Source organism: Panicum virgatum, chromosome 5N, assembly GCF_016808335.1.
Source record: "Panicum virgatum strain AP13 chromosome 5N, P.virgatum_v5, whole genome shotgun sequence".
Taxonomy (NCBI): Eukaryota; Viridiplantae; Streptophyta; class Magnoliopsida; order Poales; family Poaceae; genus Panicum; species Panicum virgatum.
The window spans coordinates 47642573-47658923 of NC_053149.1; the positions used below are offsets into that span (position 1 = coordinate 47642573).

Below are 16351 nucleotides of genomic sequence, written 5' to 3' on the forward strand. Positions count from 1 at the left end.
CGACCAGAAAGTTAGTCATTCATCCATGAGTATTAGTATTGATCACTCAGGTTGCAGGCAGGGCAGGTTTTTCCACGAGCCCGCAAACCCGCCCCGCAAAGTTGTTGTTCGTGGACTATGCGGCTCAGCGGTAAAACTTTAGTGGCCCGACGTGAAACAGCCCACCAAAACCCGCGGACAAAGAAAAACCCGCACTGCTTTTTTCCTCATCGGCAGATCTCGCGAAACCTGGTGGTCGCCGCCGCCACCATAGTTGACATTCCCACCCCACGGCAATCGACGTCCCCGTCCGGCCGGCCACCACCCATCACCGGTTATCTTCTCCTCCTCACGCCGCCCACCGGGAAGTCCCTCGAGGGCCCGACCCAGACGCCCTACATCTGCACTGCCCCACTGCTCCAGCGCCCCCGTGGAGACGCCCGACAGCACAGCAGCGCGCCAGCGCCCGAGCATCTAGCTGCTGCCATCTCCTCTCAACTCCAGCCAACCTGCGGGCTCAGTCATTACGCTCTGCCATGCCACCAAGTAGCAGCCACCCTTGCGCCCTGCTCTGCAAGTCTGCATCTCAGGTGAGTGCAGTGTAGTATGTAGATTTGCTTAATTGCTTACCTTCATCATAAATTCGTATGTGATTCAGTACTTCAATGGTTAGGTGTTTGCTTAGCTAGTCCACGTCCCAAGTCAGGAGCAATGTAGAGGCATCAACAATGCTAAAGAACATTCTCCATCTCTGATTGATGAATTGTGCTCCAATCTAGGAGAATACAAATGCCATGGAATGCTACTGCTGCAGACATACATGCATGGCACTGGCTTGTTTTTGCTGCATTAGTATGTTCATAGTACTGTTTGTGTGCTAGAGAGCACACTGCATTCATTTAGAGGACTTGCTGCGCCTGCTAATATATTTCTGGTAACTGCTAAAATTTTCAATTGTTCATGTTTTTTCCACATATAGTAGCAACCAGAGGTGTTTGTTGTCTTTGCTCATGTATAATTTTTAAGAAAAATAGTCTTTTTGGGACGTAGAGAGAGTATAATTTAGCTGATGCTGGAGGATCTTTCTAACTCTTTCCCTGCGTGGTTACTGGGGCATTAAAGAGCTCTCGGTCAGTATTGTCACGGTGGATTCTAACTGAAGCCACTCTATGTCTTGGTGGGGTACCAAAGCCAACGTAATCTAAGAACCCGCGAGTCGAAGTGTTCTAAGTCAGATATTCGAAGCCCATCCTTATTTTTTGGTTTGCAGGTGACGGGCTATTTGATAAGGCAATGACCATAAGTAGTGTTTCTAAATGCCTCGCCTTTTCACAGAATCTTCTTCTGATCAACTTTACTGTAGATAAGCTATTGTTGTGATTTGAGATTTCATTACATGGAAACTAAATTTTGATGGTGTTAGTGTTTACAAATGCAAATTGAAAGAAGCTGACCATTGCCCTCAGTGGTGAAGTATCATGCTTTTCTGTTAGTTAACTTTTCTGTTGCAGTGATCTCTAATTGCCTTTACTGCAAAGCAAGTTAGTCTATTGAAAATAGTATTCATGTCATATGTGTAATTTGTTTATACTGAAAATCAGTTGGCTCTGTAACACTGTAACCAGTAGCCTTGCCGCCATTGCGTGCATCCCCATTACCTGCATCTTGTATTCCTGCTGCCATAGTACCATGTTCAAATAGTCTATCTGCTTTGTGGGTGTAGTTAAGAACTTAAGATTTCACATTGCAGTCTTACCAAAATTTTATTTTAATTATGAGGTGCTCCCAGATATGAAGAAAGGGTCTATCTGCTTGAAGGAAGAAGAAGCTTTGCAGCTACTCCCCTTTTTTAATTTGAAAGTCCTTGTGAGATACGGTGTTCCCTTGGTGAAAGAAGCTAATGAGATGTGGTTCATCTCAGATTGATTAATATCACTTGCTGAAAAAAGTCCTAGTTTGGTTATCCAACTATTTTTGGGAAGAGCTAATAGTTCTTGTTTATTCTTGATGATGCAATCTAATCCTAATTTTATTGATGATAGAACGACACACCATGTTCTTTTTTGGCTTCATTCACTATTTTATGTTGTTTAGACGATACTTATTGTGGACTAGTACTGGGTAAGAGCTAGCTAGCTGTCTGTCCGATGTGCGGCACACGGCGTGGCGGTCAGCTTCAGCTGTGCTATGCATGCGGGCCTTGCGGGCCTTCCAGTCCTGCCACCATGCCCACAAAACATATCAGCGGCATAGCTTAGATTAGTGGACAGCCGCGTACCCGCAAAATAATTTAGCGGCAAGCATGGCGGGTTTGCGGCCAGCTGCAACCCGCCCCGCCTGCAATTTGGTTGATCACACACAATAGCATCGGAGGTGCATTTAGTATCGGTTCTAAATTTCGACGTCCCTTGATGCCATAATCAGTACTAGGTCATAACACCACTCTGTACTAAAAGTCACTTTGTAGTACCGATTGGTATTTTGGCCCGGTACTAAAATGACATGGCCATTTAGTATCGGTCAATAACACCGACCGGTAATAGAATAACATTTAGTACCGGTCGGCATCTTAGCCCGGTACAAAATAGGCCTCCACGGCTACTTCAAAAGGAAAGCATCTCGTACCCAGTCACATATGATGTATAGGTAGGCTAGCAAGGAAGCAACACGCGAAGCTGGAGGTCGTGGGTTTGAATCCTCACAACCGCATTCATTTTTTTCTTTTCTAGGTGGCGTGGGTGGCATATTTAGTATCAACTGCTGCAACTATTACTAAATGATCCACCATTTAGTACCGGTCAGACGGTACCGCTCGCGGCGGCCGGTACTAACAGCGCCATGCAATTGGTACTAAATTAAAGCTGGTTTTTCTAGCTATGAGTGAAATTTTATTTAGTACTTTAGTATAGTATAAGTACCGATGCATAATAAATTACTAAAAGTTTGGCATTTATTAATTGTATTTTAAATTATCTCTTTATTTAGGTATGTTGCTTAAATATGGACTCTTTTAAGTAAAATAGTTCGTTAGATCATTATAAATTCAATGGTGTAGGCTATTTTTTTATTAAGGTGTCTAGCTTCTCTCGATACGTAATAGCTTTTTTAACGCTGTTTATTAAGATAATACATGGCATGACATGTCGGCGGAGGTCCTTGTCTGCTCTGAAGTTGAAACTTTAGGGCACGTACAAAGGGTTGTTGATTGCCGTAGAGCGTAGACATGCAACGCAATTTTGCGAAATTCCCCTCCGCGAGCTGCAGTTAAAGCTGCCTCGTCGACTCGTTCATGTACGGCCTGTGCTCGTGCTCCTAGGTGTTTCGGCGAGGCTGCTGTCTGTTGTATAGCCTGATGCGTGGAGACGACGGCGCCAAAAGATTTGCTGCGCGTGGTGGGAGTGCATGTTTATGCTTGCTCCCTGCTCTGACTTGCTTCTCATTTTGCCGTTGTACTGCACAAGAGCAAGGAGATGGAGTGGCCTCAAGAGCAGGGTAAGAGGATTTCTTGGGCTGTCTGCATGCGCTCTCTTTATTTTGAAATGAGCATCACCCTTTGCTTCTTAGACTATGCAAATGAGCAAAATGTGGCTGGACCCTTTGCTCGTCATTTCATATGATCTAGGCGTATATCCCGCGCATTTACGCGGTTAGTATTGGAAATTCAAAAATTTGCAAGTCATTGTAAAAATTTGCATGTCGTTGAATCCTTACTTAAAGATTATACTTTTTTTACCATACATCACCCTATTCATTATCGTAAAATTACGTCTTATTGTTGGTTAAAACAATTCAAATATGATATATCTATAATAACAATTTGATTTGTTGAGCTTTAATAGTTATGCATATAATTATCTTATTTTTGTTTTATTTTGATTGATTGTTGTTTGCTTTATTTTTATTAATAATATATGTTTGTATAGCTAAATTGTATTTTATATTTAATTTTTCATAATGACATTGGTGGGTTATTTTTAATTAAGTATAGGGGTATTTTAGACTAATTTTATCGTAATGGCAGTGGTGGGTAGTTTTTATTTTTCTATTTTTCTCTGATTAAAGTGAGAATTTCTAGACCTTGAGAGCGAACGTGGAGGCTCCGTTTGTTGGCCAAATAATAAGATAATAGATAGACACACGTACTTATTTCAAGAGTCATGCGAATTATTTGAACATATTGTGCATTCTATCATCAACACAATAGCTAAAAAGATTAAGTAGGCACTAGATCACCATGATTTGTGTGTCAAAAGATGAATTAAACACCATGCAGACAGCTAAATAGACAGTCCATTTTACGAACTTTCTATTTAACATGTCTGTTTGTGTAAAAAAGATAGCAATTGTCTGCATTGTTATATTTGCCCTTAGGGACCTAAGCATATGGGGAAAATTTGCGGACCAAATAGGGCCATTCACTCATTCTAGGAGATCACCGCGGACCCATCATATCTCTGTTTCTTGGAGCCGTTTCCTTCCCCTTATGCTAATGCTGACATGAGCGCGGGCGTAAGGGGTGATGGCAGAGCATGTCAGCAACCCAGTCAGCGCGGCCGTGAAGCTTTGGTTGCTCCACCCAAACGTTACGCTCTAAACCGAAACGTCCAACGGCTAGACGCTGACAAATTTCTCCTCCACCGCTTCCTATAAGTGTGCAGAGCTTCCTCCTACGACGACCATCGGTAGCAGACCCGCCATCGAAGCCGCCATGGCGACGATGGGAGCAGCGCTGCAGCAGTGGAGCTTGCTCTTTTTCCTTGGGCTGCTCCTGGCCCTGTGGTGGGCGTGGCGGGTCCTGGAGTCCACCTGGATCGTCCCGCGGAGGCTCGGCCGGGCCCTGCAGTCCCAGGGCCTCCCCGGCACGCCGTACCGCTTCCCGTTCGGCGACCTGAAGCGGTTCTCGCGGCTGGCGGCGGCCGCCCGGGCCAAGCCCATGCCGCTGTCCCACGACATCACGCCGCGCGTGCACCGCTTCTACCACGACATCATCAGGGAGCACGGTAAGATCTCCGTGACATGGCTCGGCCCGGCGCCGAGGGTGATCGTGAACGACCCCAGGCTGGTGCGGGAGGTCCTGGCCAACAGGTCCGGCCACTTCCGGAAGCGCAGGCACAACGGCCTCGTCAGGCGGCTGGCCAACGGGCTGGTGAGCCACGACGGCGACAAGTGGGCCGCGCACCGCAAGATCATCAACCCCGCCTTTCACCTCGAGAAACTCAAGGTCAAGTTTCCTGCAACCCTTCGCAAAAAGTTTGAGCTTGTTCTTCGTTTCAGATGTTGACACGGCGCCAGCTCTGTAAATTGGGTTGCTCTGCAGAAAATGCTGCCGGCTTTTGCAGCATGCGCGAACGAGCTGGTGGCACGGTGGGAGGGGTACGTGGAGTCTGACGGAGCCAAGGAGATAGATGTCTGGCCGGAGTTCCAGAATCTCACCGGCGACGTGATCTCGCGCTCGGCCTTCGGCAGCAGCTTCAGCGAGGGGAGGAGGATCTTCCAGTTGCAGTCAGAGCAAGCTCAAAATCTAGTGAAGATGATGAACACTTTGTACCTCCCGGGTTTCAGGTAAGAACATCATTCATGTCTATCTGTCTATCTGACGACTGCGCATCACGACACGTGCTGGTGATGCAAATCACAGATCGATCATTCGGTGCCGGCCTTTGTTCATCATGTGGTAACACTAGCACTCGTGCAGATTCCTGCCGACCCGAATCAACAGAAGGATAAAGGCAAACGCGCGCGAGGTCGAGGAGCTCCTGAGAGGCATCGTGGGCAAGCGGGAGAGGGCCATGAAAGAAAGCCGCGCCAGCAACGACGACCTGCTGGGGCTGCTGATGGAGTCCAACGTCGCGGAGACCAAGCAGGCCGGGAACTCGAAGCCGATCATGACCATGGAGGACATCATCGGGGAGCTGAAGCTGTTCTACTTCGCCGGGATGGACACCACCGCCGTGCTGCTGACATGGACGATGGTCGTCCTGAGCATGCACCCGGAGTGGCAGCACCGTGCGAGGGAGGAGGTCCTGCGCGTCTTCGGCGACAACCACCCGGACTTGGACGGCATACACCAACTGAAAATCGTCAGTACTCGCCGGCCACTGCTCGCACGAGTCTTCAACTGGAAATGGAATTCTGACACGGTCGGAAATGGAACTCTGACACTGTCGTTTCTGACCGGTTTATTTGTTGCAGGTGACCATGATACTGTACGAGGTTCTCAGGCTGTACCCGCCGGTGGTACAACTGGATCGGCAGGCGCACACGGAGATCGAGCTGGGCGGCGTCACGTACCCGGCCGGGGTGGTACTCTCGCTGCCCATCGTGTTCATCCACCACGACAAGGACGTGTGGGGGGAGGACGCCGACGAGTTCAGGCCGGAGAGGTTCGCCGACGGCATCTCCAGGGCGTCCAAGGACTCGCCGGCGTTCTTCCCGTTCGGCTGGGGGCCGCGGGTCTGCGTCGGCCAGAACTTCGCGCTGGTCGAGGCCAAGATGGCGCTCAGCACCATCCTGCAGCACTTCTCGTTCGGGCTCTCGCCGTCCTACACGCACGCGCCGTTCCCGGTCTCCACGCTGCAGCCAGACCATGGGGCACAGATCATGCTCAAGAAACTCTAACGCAGATTATGGGGCGGCATCAGTAAGAGTTGTGTGTGGGTGCGTCGTTTTCCCTTTGTTTTATTCCCGATTATCTCCCGCTGTCGATTGTTGGGCCGATTTCATCTAATACAGGGGCCTGTTGTTCTTCAACATGTGTAAGGGGAAAAAATCTATTACTAAAAATTTTATTTAAGCATCAAGCTCAATAGCAACATGCATGAGCATGTACTGTTGTGGCTAAAAGAGTCCAAATTCATCTTTACTTCTTTTAGAAATAATTAAATTCAACCTTCACACGCGTACACCACGTTAGGCACACTCACATTTATAAACACTAAGATATGCATATGCTGTCTTACTATTACTAATTGAAAGTTTTTTGGAGTCTTCACATAATACCACCTAGTATCCTAGGTGGACACTCCAAAAAAATATAGAGAAAATCCTATAAATTATATAAAGATAAAAAAATATCCAGCCATTAATCCAACAACTCTAGTCTATACTGGAAAACAATTGAAAACATTTCTCACCCATATCGGGCCCACATTATCCCTCACGCCGGACCCATCTGTCAAGGCCGAGAGAGGCGGGAGGAGGTGGAGACCCGTAAAAACCACGAGTAGAGAGCGTTTCTGCCCAAAAACTAATTGTTTTTGTTACCGTGATGTCCGTCTTACCCACTCGTGTACCCAGGGACACAAATCGGAAGCCTGATCTGTTGCGTCGAGCGCTGGCTCTCACCGGAGATATTCTTGACAGAGGCGTGTACAACATGGACTGCCTGCCGAACATGGCAGGCAACTCGTCCACGACCATCACCGTGCCGCCCTCGACAGTCTCTGGTGAGCGGATTCATGATCATGAGGCTGCCCATGCGGTTGTCATCGAAGAACACCGGCGGCGAGGACGTGGCCGCTGGCGGCGGCAGCACTGTTGAACCTCCTGCCGTGGAGGGCCCAGCGGTGGGGCAGGTATGCGCCGAGCCGTGGTGCTCAGCTCGAGCAATGGCGCAGGACGCTGCAGGAGGGGCCACGACGGTCGGCAGTGGCCTTGCCCCGCGTCGCCGCTGGCTTTCTCCTGTTGGAAATAAATATTTCAGTTAAGATATTGTGATCTTCACTATTAAGTAAGCGTTTAAACCATCTAAACGCGATTAAGGAAACCTAATGATAAAACCCTAATGGGCTGTGATCAGCAGGCCCATTAGGCCCGTTTCCAGAGGCTGGCCCCCAGCCCCACAGTACCTATAAATATAAGGTCGTGGTTAGCACCTTAGACATCCATTCACGTCATTCTAAAACCCTAGCCACCGCTAGTCTGATCGCTAAGGGCACTGGAGGGGTTTGGAAGGCCAAGCACTCCCGTTTGGCGCCGGAGGACGCCGATTCGCTGCTGCATCTTCTACACCGACAAGAACGCCTACTTTCTCTACGGATCAGGCGTAAATGGCTGCTGCAACTGCTAACGCTGGTATAATGTTTACCAATTTATTCCGCATTAGATTGATTTGTCATGAACTAGGTTATGTTAAGATCTTGGGTTATTAGTCTCTAATGTTTAAGCCTGGCTAATTCTAACAATCGGTATCATGAGCCATCTTAACCTAGTCATGCACGGTCAATTTTGAGCCATGTTTATGCCTCTGTTTTCGTCGGTTTAAGATGCAAAACGTGCTGTGTATATTAGATCCTATTGCACAGTTAAGTTTGATTCACGGTTTAGATGCAATTAGATCCTGCAGAATGGATTTTATGTGTTAATCATGCGTGATTAGATCTAAATCATGGTTAATTATGTTTCTGATCACGAGATTAGATCTAATCTAATTCGGTTTAAGTCAAGTTTTAATTAAATCTTGATCTGTTTATGAGTTAAGTACCGGATTAGATGCAATCATGCCTGAGTAATGAATCAGTTTAAGTTAATGTCATGAGTAAATCAAGTAATCAAGGTTAGGGTTTACTTGCTGACTGTTTTCCCCAATTTATGCCTCTGTTACGCTTTATTCCGCAAATTAAAGCCCAAATTTATGAGATTAGATGCATCAGTCAGCAATTAGAAGAAGGGGAGTCAAATTTCAGATCGCATTAAGAAAATCCCCAAATCTCATGATGAACGCTAACCCTAGGTGAGCATCAGTGGCTTACCTGTTACTCACCGTGTGTGGCATGAGGCGCTGGACATGATACTCTTGCACGCCGGTCATCAAAGGTACTGCAGCGGAGCCCCCCGATAGAGCCGCGCGCGACCTGGTCGCACGCGGTGTCGGCGGGAGGGCCCGTGCGGCACACTGACTGGCGGCGAGTGGCGCTTCAGCTTGAGCATCGCGCTTCCACGCACGCTGCTGCGACCGGCGCTCCGACCCAAGGCGGGGCCACCGGCACCTACTGCGCGGCGCGCAGCGCACGGTGCGGGGCCCGCGCATGAGGCAGCGCGCGGCCGGCGGCCGCAGCACCCAGGCACAGCCGCGCAGGCCGGGGCTCACGAGCTGTGGCCGGTCCCGCCGGCCCCACCGCGCGGCGCGTTGGACGCGCGCCCCGCGCGTGAGGAGCAGCGGCAGCCACGGCTCCCACGGCGCGCCGCGGACCCACGAGGCGGCTGCTAACGGCGCGCGCTCGGCGCACACGAACGCGGCCGGCGCCAGCGGGCCCACGAGGCGGCGGCCTGGGCCAGAGCCTGCTGCATGAGGAGCAGGAGCGGCTGCAGCTCCCAGGCGCTCGCGCATCAGCCGGCGCTGGCGGCCTGGTCCGGCGGCGCTTGTCCCCGGCGACCATGAGGAGCGGCGGCTCGTGTTGCTGACTGAGGAGAGGGGAAAAGAGACTGAGCTATTTAGGGTTTCCGGACAAGCTCCTCTATTTATATTGGACGACATCAGTTGCCAGCCGTCCGATTGGAACAAACGGCTCAGATCATTTCGCGTTAGGATTTCCGCAAGTGGGCTGAACTGGGCCGGCTGCGCGCTTTTGGGCCGCGCGCATGGGATGTTTTTGGGCTTGTTTCATGAGTTTTAGCCCAGTTTAATGTTTAAAGCCTTTTCTTTTACTGTTTCTTATGTTTTAAGCTCAATTTAATTGCTGTTATGTTTAAAGGCTTTAATTATTTCTGTTGCACTTATTAATTACCAGCATTATATTTATTTAATTTTTCCATGAGTTATGTAAATGCTTTTAATCATATTTTAATTGTATTTATTCACTGAAAATTATGATCATCCACCATAAGCAATTAAGATGCACTCTATTTAAATGGAACCATCGGAAAGTTTATTTAGAGCACTTGTAATTAATTCTGACCATCGTTGATTTAATTACGAGTTTTAATGATAAATTTTGTTTGTTTTCCCCATCGGTGATGCAAATTGAAATTTATGTATGATTTTAATCAGACCATCGTAGGGTTAATTTCATACTTCTTATGCGCATCTTAATTGTGAGTTTAATTAAGTTATTGTTCTCATGATTTTCAGTGAACACTGTGACGGGCTACCTGAAGTCCATTGAGCCCCTGAATGGCAACAACTATCCAAGCTGGTATAAAGATGTTCAAGTGGCCATTGCTGTGTGCGAGTATGATCTCGCCTTACGTCAAGACAAGCCAGCAGAGCCCACTGATCCCAATGGTGATCGTACTGCCATTGAAAAGTGGGAGAGATCAGACAGGATGGCCAACATGATCATTAAGAACACGATCACTCCGGCCATCTGTGGTGCTATTCCTGATAAGGACAAGGATGATAATGATCTGAGCGCCAAGGCATACCTTGCCAAGGTGGAGGAGAACTTTAAGAGTTCTTCCAAGACTTATGCTAGCACCCTGATCATGAAGATGCTGACTTTACAGTATGATGGGCAAAGTGGAATCAGGGAGCACATTATGAGCATGTGTGACATGGCAAATAAGCTGAAGACACTGGATATGGCTATCTCTGATGATTTTCTGGTGCACTTCATCATGACTTCTCTGCCAGCACAGTACAGTCCCTTCAAAATAAGCTACAACACTCAGAAGGCGACTTGGAGCATGGCTGAGCTCATTAGCTACTGTGTTGAGGAAGAAGAAAGGCAGAAAGCTGAGAGGATGAAGGATGCTGTCAACATGGTCAGCGAGCACTTTGGGCGTGTTAGCATGAGCAACACTCCTAAGCATCAGGCTGAGTCTGGCAGCAGCAGGCAGCATAAGAGAAAGTTTAAGGGACATAAGAGCAAGGCCGTGTCACATAAGAAGACCTCTAATGAGAGGCTGTGCAAGTTCTGCAAGTCACCTAAACATGAGCAGAAGGATTGCCATGGATTTAAGGAGTGGCTTAAGAACAAAGGTACAATTACTGATTATGTATCTTTTATTGATGAATCATTCTTAGTGAATTTTTCTCCTAATACTTGGTGGATTGACTCAGGTGCCACTGTGCACATTTCCAATTCACTGCAGGTATTCAGTTCGATCCGAACTATAAGAGAGGGGGAGCGAAGTCTAAGAGTGGCTGATGGCAATGAAGTGAAGGTTGAAGGTATTGGGAGCTTCAATTTGGAGTTACCAGGCGGCTTCAACCTTAGTTTGCATGATGTTCTTTATGTTCCCAGTTTGAAGAGAAACCTTATTTCTGTTTCGCGTTTAGATAAGTCGGGACATATTTGTGAGTTTGGCAACTCTGTGTGCAACATTAAATTTCATAATTTAAGTATGGGCCTTAGTCATTTGCAAGGCGATCTTTATTTGCTCTCTCTAGATAATGTTTATTCTGCAATGAATGTGGATGATGTATCGCATAAGCGTAAGCGTGATGATGAGACTTCTTCGAAATTGTGGCATTGTCGTTTGGGCCATATTTCGAGGGGGAGAATTGAGCGTCTCATAAGAGAAGAGATACTCCATTCATTAGATCTCTCAGACTTAGATCAACAATGCGTTGATTGTATTAAGGGGAAATTCGCTAAGACAATTAAGAAAGGAGCTACTCGGAGTTCGGGTCTATTAGAAATAATTCATACTGATATTTGTGGCCCGTTCCCAGTAAAGTCTGTTGATGTTTTTGACTCGTTCATTACTTTCACAGATGACTTCTCTCGTTATTGTTATATTTACCCCATTCGTGATCGATCCGAATCATTAGATAAATTCAAAATATTCAAGGCTGAAGTGGAAAATCAGCATAATGTCACTATTAAATTAGTGAGATCGGATCGAGGTGGTGAATATTATGGGAGACATGCTCCATTCGGCCAAGTACCTGGACCATTCGCTAAGTATCTTGAAGAGAATGGTATAAAGGCCCAGTATAGTATGCCGGGCGAACCACAGCAAAACGGAGTTGCTGAGCGTCGTAATCGTACACTGATGGACATGGTACGCAGCATACTTAGTTATTCTACTTTGTCTGTGGAGCTGTGGATGGAAGCATTAAAAACAGCTGCACACATACTTAATCGTGTTCCTTCCAAATCCGTGCCAAAAACACCTTATGAGTTGTGGTTTGGGAAGAAACCATCGCTTAATTATTTGCGTGTGTGGGGCTGTCCAGCCGAAGCTAAGTTATTTAATCCACAGCAAAAGAAATTAGACGATAAGACGGTGAGCTGCTATTTCATCGGATACCCTGATAATTCTAAGGGATACCGATTCTACTGTCCTGATCGTTTCACTAAGTTCGTTGAGACCAGGCAGGCTGTATTCCTAGAGGATGCAGAAATCAGTGGGAGCTTTCCGAGGAGGGAAATAAATCTTGAAGAAATAAGGGCTGAGCTTCCCATCCCGATGATTCAAGAAACAGTAACACCTCAGTTAGTGCCGCTGTTCGTTCCTTCCGTTCAGAGTACACCATCTGTTCAGATTACGCCTTCTGTTCAGAGTACTAGCGTTGCTCCGCCTGTTGAAGTAGCTCCTGAGCATGCGAGCGAACAACAAGCTGAGCAAATGACGCCTAATGCTGAAGTTGAGAACCCTGTCGAGGTACCTCAGACTGCACCTCAACCAGCACCTCAGCCTGTTGAACCATTAAGAAGATCACAGCGGGCTAGGAAACAGACAGTTTTCCCTGATTATGAGACATACTAAGTGAAGACATGTATGATATTGGAAAAGCTGATGATCCTAACTCGTTTAGAGAGGCAGTATCATGTGAGAACTCTGCCAAATGGGTTGAGGCCATGGAAGAAGAGCTTAAGTCCATGAGTTCCAATGATGTTTGGGATCTAGTAGATATTCCTAATGGAGTCAAACCAGTAGGCTGTAAATGGGTCTACAAGACTAAACGTGATTCTAAAGGGAATGTCGAACGATTCAAAGCAAGGCTTGTAGCCAAAGGTTTTACACAAAAGGAAGGGGTTGATTATAATGAAATTTTCTCCCCTGTGTCTAAGAAAGATTCATTCAGAATCGTTATGGCGCTAGTGGCTCATTATGACTTAGAGCTACATCAGATGGATGTCAAAACTGCATTCCTTAATGGTGACTTGGATGAGACCATCTTCATGGCACAACCAGAAGGTTTTGTTGTGAAGGGCAAGGAACATTTGGGATGCAGACTTAAGAAATCCATTTACGGGCTTAAGCAAGCGTCAAGACAGTGGAACCTTAAATTCGATCAAGTGATTAAGAAATTTGGATTTAAGGAGAATGACGTGGATAATTGTATCTACACTAAGATAAAGGGTGGTAAATTTATAATTTTAGTGCTTTATGTGGATGATATCCTATTAGCGAGCAGTGATAAGCATATGCTGCATGAGACAAAGGGATTTCTTTCATCAAATTTTGATATGAAAGATCTCGGTGAAGCCTCTTATGTTCTGGGCATTGAGATACACCGAGATAGGACCAAAGGAGTACTAGGATTGTCTCAAAAAGCATATATTGAGAAAATGCTTAAGAGATTTAATATGGATAAGAGTAAGGCCACACCTGTTCCATTAGCGAAGGGCGATAAGTTTAGTGAAGCCCAATGTCCTAAGAACCAATTGGAATCAGATGAGATGAAGGACATACCTTATGCTTCAGCTGTCGGAAGCCTAATGTATGCACAAGTCTGTACGCGTCCTGACTTGGCATTTGCTACCGGAATGTTTGGAAGATATCAGAAAAATCCTGGAAAGGTCCACTGGGTTTGGTGTCAAGAAGGCATTACGTTACTGCCAAGGCACTAAAGACTTCATGCTCACATACAGAAGATCAGATAACCTTGAAGTTGTGGGTTATACTGATGCTGACTTTGCTGGATGTGTGGATAGTAGGAAATCTACATCAGGATATATCTACACGTTAGCTGGTGGAGCTATATCATGGAAAAGCTCTAAGCAAAGTTTAGTTGTAGCGTCGACGATGCAAGCTGAGTTTGTGGCATGCTATGAAGCAACTGGACAGGCTGTTTGGCTTAAGAATTTTATTCCGGGCCTTAAGGTAATTGACAGCATTACAGAACCTATAATGTTATATTGCGATAATCAGTCTGCAGTATTCTTTTCGATTAACAACAAGTCAAGTGGTGCTTCCAAACACATTGACCTTAAGTATCGTGTTGTGAAAGAAAGATGCCAGGATCGAACCATTAAGATTAAGCACATAAGAACTAATTCTATGTTAGCGGATCCGCTCACTAAAGGCTTACCACCGAACGTGTTTAAGCAGCACGTTACTAATATGGGTTTGGTGGATAGTCTTTAGGTCCTGGTTTAGGGCCATTATGACTCCCAACTAACGAATAAGCGTTCTACTGAGGTGTTTCAGTGAGACTGTGGGTAATGGGGTCCCAGTAGTGCATCAAGCTACTGACGACGCATTGGTCCGGTACTTTCTGTTACTACTAAGGGTGAATATTAGTATGATACGAACATTAGCCTTAACCGTTCGATCAAGTGGGAGAATGTTGGAAATAAATATTTCAGTTAAGATATTGTGATCTTCACTATTAAGGAAGCATTTAAACCATCTAAACGCGATTAAGGAAACCTAATGATAAAACCCTAATGGGCTGTGATCAGCAGGCCCATTAGACCCGTTTCCAGAGGCTGGCCCCCAGCCCCACAGTGCCTATAAATATAAGGTCGTGGTTAGCACCTTAGACACTCATTCACGTCATTCTAAAACCCTAGCCACCGCTAGTCTGATCGCTAAGGGCACTGGAGGGGTTTGGAAGGCCAAGCACTCCCGTTTGGCGCCGGAGGACGCCGATTCGCTGCTGCATCTTCTACACCGACAAGAACGCCTACTTCCTCTATGAATCAGGCGTAAATGGCTGCTGCAACTGCTAACGCTGGTATAATGTTTACCAATTTATTCCGCATTAGATTGATTTGTCATGAACTAGGTTATGTTAAAATCTTGGGTTATTAGCCTCTAATGTTTATGTCTGGTTAATTCTAACATCTCCCTCCCTCCCTCTCCTACCAAATAGAACCAAGGCAGCCCCTCAAGGTGAGTCTCCAGCTACCTTCTCTGACCAAACTGTACCTTCTCCAACCTCCATCACCCTGTATTCCTGGCTATGCCGATCTTCCTATGAGCTTGAGCCGAGCTACAATAATGGCGGTCGTCGCCCCCTTCTTCCCTCTCCCTTTTCCACCTTCCGACCAAGCAAAACGGGTTTGGGATTGCATGGAGATCCAACACCTACCTTCACCAGCCCCACTCGCTGCTTCCAGTACCATAGATTTGAGCTTCAAAAGTTCAGCCATGGCAGACAATGTTTGGAGTAGCTCGAACGAAAGCATGTGCCAGGCTCCTGATCTATTTCTTAACTCCAATATTACTTCTTGCCCGGCCCAAACATTAATAAGCCTGTAAGGCCCATGTATTACTCGTGGGCTCAAACAACCACAAAGCCCACCGGTCCTAGATCATGCCATGATCATCACGAGCAAGCAAACAATCATCTATTTTGTGTTAACCAGCATCTATCCTTGTAAATACATCCTAAAATTCTTCTAAAATCATGACCTATCCTTTCCAACCATTCCTGTTGAGCTCATTTGATTTGATTTTGTTGGTTGTTTGTGTTTGCTTATCTGATGTGCCACCACGGGCAAAGTCAAAAAAGAAAATGAAAAGCTAGACCAAAGATCGAATCAATTAGGTTACCAGTTGACAAGTTCCACCAATAATTTATGGGTCGGAGCAGTGGTTTATTATTTCATAATATTATATTAATTCTTGATGACTTCTACAAAAATTATAAAGTTTTTCTTTGGATTAATTGCTTGAAGAAAAATGTTGTATTCTAATACAATAACTTAGATCTTTGCAATTAGGATAAGTAGGGCAACTATAGTGAAAATTTGTAATGTATTGTGCAAGACAGAAATTGAGTGAGAGTTTGTTACCACGTATAGTTTAGCACTAAAATTATATTGTTTAGCACTAAAATTATATTTACTATATTTTAAAAATACGTGCGTGGCGCACGTACATCTATGCTAGTTATAATAATAATCGAATCTGTTATCTTTCTTAATAAATTATCCACCTCCACCATTATGAAAATAGATTAAAGTAACCCCCTAAACATGTATCTAAATTAACCACCTCTACCATTGTAAAAAAAAATCTAAATTAACCCATTATAAAAATAATACAAATGCCTCCTAGATTTGCATATAAATTATCCAATTATGTCATTATTATTACAAGTTAAATTACACCTAAATCTGAATCAAAATTATATAATTATAACAAAATATTAAAGTGCACCAACATAAAATTCTAAATTACTATTTCTATCATTATTAATATATTATTTGTATTATTGTTTATATAAAAATACTACCCACCATATATGTCA

General features: G+C 45.6%; 2 protein-coding genes and 1 long non-coding RNA gene across 4 annotated transcripts; all 3 read left to right on the forward strand.

Moving 5' to 3' along the window:
• The first annotated feature begins 188 nt into the window (after positions 1 to 188).
• On the forward strand, positions 189 to 1982 carry LOC120675664. The gene is made up of 2 exons (XR_005675438.1): positions 189 to 569; positions 1769 to 1982. It is a non-coding gene; the product is annotated as an uncharacterized LOC120675664 (long non-coding RNA).
• Positions 1983 to 4687: 2705 nt separating this feature from the next.
• Positions 4688 to 6597, forward strand: LOC120675677 (cytochrome P450 72A13-like). Of its 2 annotated transcripts, none has more exons than XM_039956876.1 (4): positions 4688 to 5200; positions 5297 to 5541; positions 5675 to 6059; positions 6172 to 6597. In XM_039956876.1, the coding sequence occupies exons 1-4, from the start codon at positions 4688 to 4690 to the stop codon at positions 6595 to 6597; spliced, it is 1569 nt and encodes a 522-aa protein (XP_039812810.1). The 2 variants fall into 2 exon arrangements, with proteins under 2 accessions (XP_039812810.1, XP_039812811.1); XM_039956877.1 differs by having other exon boundaries at positions 4697 to 5125.
• A 2757-nt stretch (positions 6598 to 9354) lies between these two features.
• Positions 9355 to 10610, forward strand: LOC120674868. The gene is made up of 3 exons (XM_039955971.1): positions 9355 to 9373; positions 10049 to 10463; positions 10550 to 10610. The coding sequence occupies exons 1-3, from the start codon at positions 9355 to 9357 to the stop codon at positions 10608 to 10610; spliced, it is 495 nt and encodes a 164-aa protein (XP_039811905.1).
• The last annotated feature ends 5741 nt before the right edge of the window (positions 10611 to 16351 follow it).